The sequence below is a fragment of the Spermophilus citellus genome, assembly GCF_964194105.1.
Source record: "Spermophilus citellus genome assembly, chromosome: 4".
Lineage (NCBI taxonomy): Eukaryota > Metazoa > Chordata > Mammalia > Rodentia > Sciuridae > Spermophilus > Spermophilus citellus.
The window spans coordinates 146,323,070-146,331,992 of NC_138185.1; the positions used below are offsets into that span (position 1 = coordinate 146,323,070).

The 8,923-nt window shown below is 31.8% G+C and overlaps 1 protein-coding gene across 1 annotated transcript; it reads right to left on the reverse strand.

Moving 5' to 3' along the window:
* Nucleotides 1-222: 222 nt before the first annotated feature.
* Nucleotides 223-4,384, reverse strand: LOC308648222 (olfactory receptor 11H6-like; the record flags this gene model as incomplete). The annotated part of the gene is made up of 2 exons (XM_081292887.1): nt 223-1,202; nt 4,336-4,384. The coding sequence occupies 2 exons, from the start codon at nt 4,382-4,384 to the stop codon at nt 223-225; spliced, it is 1,029 nt and encodes a 342-aa protein (XP_081149013.1).
* Nucleotides 4,385-8,923: the final 4,539 nt, after the last annotated feature.

An 8,923-nucleotide genomic window follows, 5' to 3' on the forward strand; every position in this document is an offset into this window, starting at 1 on the left:
ATCAAGCCAGATAAGCTATCATTTTGCTTTGAATATTAATCTTTTATTTGGAAGAAATTTATTATTAATTTTTTATCTAATAAAATGCACAAATGAATATAAGTAACTTTATAAACATTATATTAAATTTGAATGTTTCTCATCCTCTATAAGAAATTTTTCTACTTCCATAAATACGACAAAAATCAAAGTGTTAATTATTTATCTGTGCACACGGCTTCTTCAATAACCCTTGCCATGGCTGTTAGGAAACATCACAGTGCTGAACAGTTTTCTGAGGGCCTCCTTCATGTCCTTATTCCGTAAACTGTAGATCAAGGGGTTGAAAAGTGGAGTTAACATGGAGTAGAACAAAGTCACAATTTTCTGCATCCCTGCTGGATTTCCTGCTGTGGGGCTCACATACACAACCATGATGGAGCCATAAAAGAGGGATACTACAGCCAGATGGGAGCCACATGTGGAGAAAGCCTTTTTCTGGCCTTCTGCTGAAGGAACCCTGAGTACAGCTCTGATCACCAAGGTGTAGGAACTGGTAATATAGAGGAAGGTGGAGAAAATGAGGACTGAGTTATAGATGGCACAGATAATTTCAGTTCCAGGAGCTGGTTCACAGGACAGCTTTATAAGTGGTCCTGGGTCACATAGAAAGTGATCAATTTTATTTGCACAACAAAATGGGAGCTGAGAAACTAGGTAAACAGGCAAGAGGAAACACAAGAAGCCACACACCCAGCAGCCAGCTCCTATTCTGAAGGAGTTTTGAACAGTCATGATTGTAGAGTAGTGCAGGGGTTTGCATATTGCAAGGTACCTGTCAAAGGCCATGACAGACAAGAAGAAAGTCTCAGTGGTGCCCATGGAGAAGAAGAAGTAGAACTGGAGGAAGCATCCAGAGAAAGAAATGTCATGGCTCTCAGAGAGAAAATTGGTTAGCATATTGGGGACAGTAGAGTTGATATAACAGATCTCCAGGAAAGAAAAGTTGGCCAGCAGGATGTACATTGGCGTTTGTAGTCGATAGTTCCACCATACGGCACAGATAATGCTCAGGTTTCCAATTAGGGTTAAGATGTATGTTCCAGAAAAGATTGAAAAAAGGAGGATCTGAATCTTCCAGGTGTAAGGGAAGCCCAAGAGGATGAATTTACTCACAGAGCTGGAGCAATTATTTACATTCAAATTTTTATTTGTTCCTAAAGCTGCAAAGATAAAAGATTTCCATGTGAGAAGTGATCTTATATAAGGTGACTTTTTAAGACAGATTCCTTGAGTGGGGTCACATTGGTATTCCTTTCAAAAATAACAGGTTATTCATGCAGAGATATTTACATAATTTTCAGATACTCATAGTCCTACCCTAGACACACCAAACCCAATTTGAAAAGAGGAAGAGAGGGTCTTAAGTCAATAGAAGTTTACCACCTATGTTTTGGTTTTGGCAAAAACAAAAGAAAACTAAATGAAACAAAACAACATATTCAATATTAGGTCATGTGGTGAATGAAAGAAGACAATAAATAAAGAGATAAGTCATTATTTGTGACATACAAAGGTATTACATTGATTGTGTTCAATATTCTTTGCTCTATTTGTGAGAGTAATACAAGCTTTCATACTGATTTAAGGAGAGCATCTTGATGAGTAATAGAATTAAAATATACTTGTAGAATAATTCATTTTAGCTTTGTTGTGTTAGGTTAAGACATTTCCTTCTTTGTACATTTGAGACTGCAATTTAAGTAAATATTGAGATGAAAAAGTTTGAATGCTTAATAGGAGTTTCCACACATAAATTCATCTCATTAGTAAAAATGTATTCTTTTGAAATACTATGCATTATAAATAAAAATACTATTTGTTAAAGAAATATGGTTATTATAGCATATTACTTGAAATATGGCAGGATAATTAGAACGATCTGGTTAAAAGAATTTGAGTCTGAAAATTTATTCTGAAAAATGAGCATTCAAGGTGGATGATATCCCATAATTTTCATTTCAGATCTAACCTTAAATATTATTTGCTAATATTTTATCTCAATTTGTTATCCAATGTAATAATTGGGATGATTTGTAATACCACCATCATCAATGAACCCTTTAAATAAAATTAATATAAATATATGAGATATATGTAGTCAACCTCTTCAATACTTTGTAATTGGAATGAAGGGTGAGTGATCAACTCTCTTGTGGCTTTGGTATGGAAAGAGGTAAATAATCAATCATTATTACTTGATATTAGAGAGCCATGGTGGTCCAGGAATGATTGGTGGTCTTTGAGGGAAAAATATTTAAAAATTAATTTCATAATAATGTTAAGACAACATTTGGTTTTTCATTTTTCTTTTTTATTTATTATTACATTGGAGTTTTCAAGGCTTTGTGGTATGTAGTATCACAGTATATCAACCAGTGAAATAGGTAGGATTCAATAATTTTTATTGTATTAAGACAGATAGTAATGATATTGGCAAAAAGTTGTAAATTGCAACTCTTCTTAGTAAATTTGATGAAGTTATTTTTACATAGACCTCACATGCATAATTACTTTACATATGTTTAATTACTTAGTGCTACTATTTAAAATTAATTTATAAACAAATATTTTTTCAGGTTTAATTCCTAAATAATAAATATTATTGGCTATAATTTACATAAATAAAAGTTATGTGGGGTCCATTATAGTATGGAAGATTTTAAAGAGGTCCTGATACCAAGTATTTGATAACTATTCTCAATAAAACTATCCTTCAAAGAATAATTAAATGCCTTTTTTAGTCATTCATAGCAAAAGAATATATGTTGGATAAGAGTCTCATGTAGTCCTTGGCATGTATTCATTATTCTTCTGGTATGTTTTATTGAAATTACTTTATTTGAATAGTATTATTAAAGGGTTTCATATGAAAATAATAATTTTATTTTGGAAAAGTAAACCTTAGGGCAAAAAGCATATGCCAATTTAAATTCCCCATTCAATATTTTAGAATGTTAAAACCTTAACTTTCAAAACACTAACCAGGCAACAAAATAATAAAGCTATTCTATTTGTATCATTTTGCCTTTTGGGGGTTTTAGCATATCATACAGACATGGAAGCTAAGTTGAAAGTAAATTGACTCATTCTTAAAATATTCACCATGTGTTTATGAATTCTAATCTTGGGAACTCAAAGATATAGATTTTTAAAAGTGTTTTTAAAAAAATAGGTCTAAAATTAGAAAAACAATATTTTGTTTTGTTTTTGGTACCAGGTCTTGAAGTCAGGAACATTTAGCCATTGAGCTACGTGCACAGCATGTTTTATATGTGGAAAGAATTTTTCTAAACTGGTTATTTTATCCAAATTTAAAGTAATCCTATATAATACAAGCTGATGCTTTTGATGAGTGAATAACACACTGCAATTCAATGCCAGTCCAGTAAGCCCTCAACATTTCAATACCACCTTTGCTGATGATTTTGAATTTTCATTCACTCTACTTCTTTCTCTGTGTTTCTGTATCTATCTCTATCCTTGTGCCCACAAATTTCCATTTGCTTCATTGGTCTTCTTTCTCTAAGGGTCTTGTGTATATGTGTTTGAAGCCTTCAATAAATTTTTGTTTTATATTTTATTCAACTGTGACTGTATTGTCTCCAGATTGCAAACAGCATCTGCCTAGTGTCTGTTTCTACAAACTATAATTAAAAGATAAAGAATATGATAGAAGAATGGACTAACATCAATGAATGTCTCAATGCAGAAAGAGCCACTGATCATCTGATAGATTTTATTAAGAAACTCAAACCAAATTCTGTAATAACATTGTTCTTCATAAAATCTCACCTCTATGCTATATGATGTTGTTTTTCATTAATTTTACAGTTGAGATAAGATAGTAAGATAGATATTTAAATCATATATATATATATATATATATATATATATATACATAATTTACAAAAATACGTAAAATTTTGTTATGTTCACAAAGGCTATTCCTCTAAATTTGCAATCAAAATGTGAATAAAATTTCCTTGCCTTGTAGTCTCTAAAATAATCAGAAAGTCACAGGGTCCATGCAATATGTTGCTTAAAATTTTAGTAAAGGAAGATATGTCCACACTTGTTTTAGGAATCCTTCATAGTTAAGGTACAAACTCTACTATATGGAGTAGAACACAAAAGGTAATGTGACAAGATCTCCAGCAAATTTAGCTTTCAGATAAAACCTTGGCTTTGATTCTGAATAAGCAGTGCTTTTTTAATTCACATACTGTGTGATAGAATATAAAACTAGAGCAGAGTGGAAGAAGGGCTGAAATCTGGTGTATCATTGATCATTACCTGAAGAAATAAGATGGGAATCATAGACACCTGTTTGATTGAATGCCATCTTCCACATCAGAACCCAAATTCCGGTCTCAGATCTCAGAGAAATGAAGTCATGTTTCAGGCATTACTGTGGGAACTCCTGAGGCTTTTTGGAGGAAGAACATTATGAGATTAATAAATTAAGTATGAGGCATTTGTGTCTACTAATGTAAGTTGAAAAGACAACAGGCAACTTGACATTTGGAAAGAGAATCGTGATTTCTCATTGTCTAGGCAGAAAGAAATGAACCAGTGAAATAAGGAGCCTTTGTGCTGGCCATCTCTAGGGAGGGGGTCTGTAGAGAAGGAACTTATAACAATATTTTAAAGGAGCATAGTGTCATGTTCAGCACTTTATTAATTATGCTGAAATGTATTGAACATATTTACTTACCTCTTATTCATTTTCAAGGATTTTTCACTTGGTGTTTTTAAGTAGGAAAAAAATACTCTTCTTTATGATGATAAAGGGAAAATTGTGGCTCTAGCTGGGAGAATTGGTTCAAAGCTTGGAAAAATGTCTACAGGGTGTAGGTTAACACAGAAGTAATGTTGCAGTATACTCACCTTATGAAAGACGCATTTCTGTGTAATTTGGTGTAAATCACCACTCCATTACACCTTGTCACTTTGAGAGACAATTTCATTGGTTGTTTTTTAAAATAAGACATTTATGAAAAAATTTTCAAGAATCTAAATATGTTGTTAATAAACAGTTAGCTCTTCAACTTATGCTAAGGTTATACCCTGATAATCCAGCTGATATGATAAAAACAAAGTTAAAAAATATATACAATATGCCTAACCTACCCAAATTGCTTACACTACTCTACTTTTATTCTACAGTTGGGTAAAATCATTCAATAAATGCCCATATTGTTACAAAATGTTGAATGTTTAATGTAATTCATTGAGTACTGCAAGAGATAAACAGAGTAGCTGTATGTATATATTGGCAAAGTTGAAACATCATTAAATTGAACCATCCATAAGGGATTATCTGTATTTTAATGGCTCTCTAGTATAGCACTACCTTTGTACAGATATATAATTATTTATTTAATAATTCCCTAATTGTTTAGCTATTAGCTAAAAAGGTTCTAAATACATTAACTAAGATCTATAGTAGAATATCACTAAATGATAGAATATGATCAAGAGAGATTTATTCCTTTATTTTAAATTATCCAGCATCACACCATTTTTCATTAGCATATATGAATATAACTTGGGGTCACTTATTATTAGAAAAAATATAGGGAGATTTTAACAGATATAGAAGTAGCATTAGATAAAATTAATTTTGATAAAACACAGAATTAAACAGAAATAAAAGGTGATTCCTGAATTTGTTACAAGATTGTATTTTCTAAAATAATGGCAAAATCATACTTCAATAGTAAAATACACAAAAAATCCCATTTCAATTATACAAAGACAAATAACAATGATCATTTTGATAGTGTTTCTGTTCCAAGTGATTCACTGTCCTTCATAGAGAAAGATTATGTTTTTATAACCTGCAGACATAAGTAGGAAGTATTATCTTTGAGTATTAATGCTGAGTGTATAAGAAGTTAAAACTTCAGTGATGAGAAATTACTTCCAAATGTAACAATGATATTGCTTATATTGGTCCTTTAGTAAAATGAGAATTCTAAATCTGGAGATTGAAGAGATTATTGCCCACTCTCCTTCCCTCTTTCTTAAATCTCTTCTTTGACAATTCTTCACTATTTTTAAATCAGCTTTCATCTCCTTTTCATACTCTGAACTTCCCAGGGTGGTACAAAGGCAAGCAGGTGAGGAATGAAAAACAGTACTGCCTCTCAAACTGTCCCCTTAACTTACTCTGAGCACTCAGAAGTACATATTAAGCACAGAAAGAAAGAATCATTCCTAAAGCAATTTGACAAAGCATACATATGCTGTGGAAAGGGGGACATATATGATGAGTCTCAAATTACAAGTAAGCATATAATCTATAATGAGAATTACCTGATTTAAAGATGATATCCTGATACCATACCAGATAGGCCTATGCCCCTGAGATATGTGAAATATCTGATATTTGTTTTTGAATGGAATTTTCTATCATTGCAAACCTTTCCAGAATAAATTTTTAGTAGCTCTTTCCTCACGTTTTGGAATAAGTGACATAGAAGATAGATACTAACAAAAGCAGAATTTCAATGGCGATTGCTACAACATTAATATATAATTGCAAGGGAACAATTTAGCATTAAGAAATCATCCTGATATTTTGTTTGTTTGTGTGTGTGTGTGTATGTGTGTGTGTGTGTGTGTGTGTGTGTGTGTGTGTGTCTGGTGCTAGGGATTGAACTCAGGGCCTTCTAAATGCAAGCAAGCACTATACCAACTGACCTATATCCCCTGCTCTCATCCTGATTTTTATCAGTTTTTAAAACTATTACTATTTAATAATTATGGAAATTATATTATTTAATGCTATATTTAGGATACCTAATTAAACAGTCTTTTGCTTTTTAATTGTTAAGATCTGGTCCGAAATATCGCTCCTACTTGTTGAACTGTTACTTTGATTTTAATCTATTTCTGTTTCTATTTCCTCATCTGACAAAAAAAAAAAAGAATACTCAATCTATAGGAATGCTGTAAGAATGAACTACAAAATAACTACAAAACTTTTGGTACAGTAAAAGTTAATAATATTAATTAATTCCCATCTTTAAGTTGTACAGTTTTCAAAGCTTTTTGGCAATAATTTTAACATATAACCAAGTTTTAGTCAGCATTTTTTTGCTGCTGTGACTAAAACATCTGACTAGAACAATTTGAAGGGAGGAAAATTTATTTAAGGGCTCACAATTTCAGAGATCTTAGTCCATAGAAGGCCGGCTCCATTCTTCAAGGCTGGAGATGAGGCAGAACATCATAGAGGGAGAGTGTGGCAGAGGGAAACAGCTCACATGATGATAAGGAAACAGAGAGAGAGAGAGAGAGAGAGAGATCTCCACTTGTGAGACAAATAAATACCCCAAAGCCACATCCTAATTCCCACCTCCTCTAGCCACACCCTACCACTTCCGTTGCCATGCAGTTAAACTTTATCAGGGGATTAATTCACTGATTGGGTTAAGACTCTCACAACCCAATCATTTCTCTGCTGAATCTTCTTGCATTATCTCACAAAGGAGCTTTAGGGAGACACCTTATGTCCAAACCATAACAGATAATTACACATATATCTTACAATGCCTGTGTTTAATATGTATTGTATTCTTTTATCCACTCATCTTTTCAAGGACACTTAGATTATTTCCATAAATTGACTACTATTAACCATTGGGATCAGTATTGCACTGAACATGGGAATTCAGTTATCTCTTTGAATACTAATTTCATGTGTTTTGTGTATATAGGCTGGTATGCCTGGAACATATTGTTATTCAATTTAAATGTTCAATTCAATTTAAAGTTCTGTTTTATGCACTAAATGTACCAATTTACATTCCCACCAATTTTGTTAAAAAAGAGTCTCCTTTCTATTCAATCTGGTCAACAATTTTTTTATTATTTTTAATATTTTTGTAAAAATCCTTCCAAGAGATGTAAAATGAAGTTTCACTGTGGTTTTGATTTGTCTTTGCCTGATGGTTAGTATTGTTAAGCATCTTTTCATATACCTGTTGGCCATTTGTATATATTTTTTCAAAAAATATCTATTCAATTCTTTTCATAGCTTAAAATTGGGTTACATGTTTTCTGTTTTTCACATATAGTTGCTTGTGTTCAGTACATACTTTAGATATTAACAACTTATCAGATGCAAGGTTTGAAAATATTTTCTTGAATTATATAGCTTATCTTTTCATATTGTTTCTTGATTCATTGTGAATAAGCTGCTTAATTATATATAGTCTCAATAGTTTATTTCAATGCTTTTTTGTCTGTATTTTGGTTCATAGCCATAAATATATTGCCAAGAATAATGTCAAGGAACTTTATTTACTCATAGGTGATTTTTTATTTCTGTTGTTATTAGTATTTAATGCATTTTGGTTGACTTTGGGGTATAGTGTAAGAAAAAAATTCATTTTCAACTTTTTTGCATGTGAATTTCTATGTCCCAACACCATTTATTGAAATAGAATACTTTCTTCATTGTGTATTCTTGTGCTCTTGTCTAAGATGAGTTGACTGTACACTCATGAGCTTATATCTGGGCTCTCCATTCTTATTTTATTTGTTTATGGGCCTGTTTTTATGTCAGTACTGTGCTGTTTAGATTTCTAATGCTTTGGAATATAATTTGGAATCACAAAATGTGATGCTTCCACCTTTGCTCATTTTCAGGTTTGCTTTATTTATTCAGTCTTTTAGTGGTTCTATTCAATTTGAGGATTGTAAGTTGTCTATCTGTAAAAAATGTCACTGGAACTCTGAATGGGATTTTATTGAATCTGTAGATTTGGGTGGGAGGTAGTGTGATATTTTAACAATATGATTTTTTTTCCAATTATGAATATAGGATAACTTCAAATTACTTGTGTCTTTTTCCATTTCCTTATACACTGCT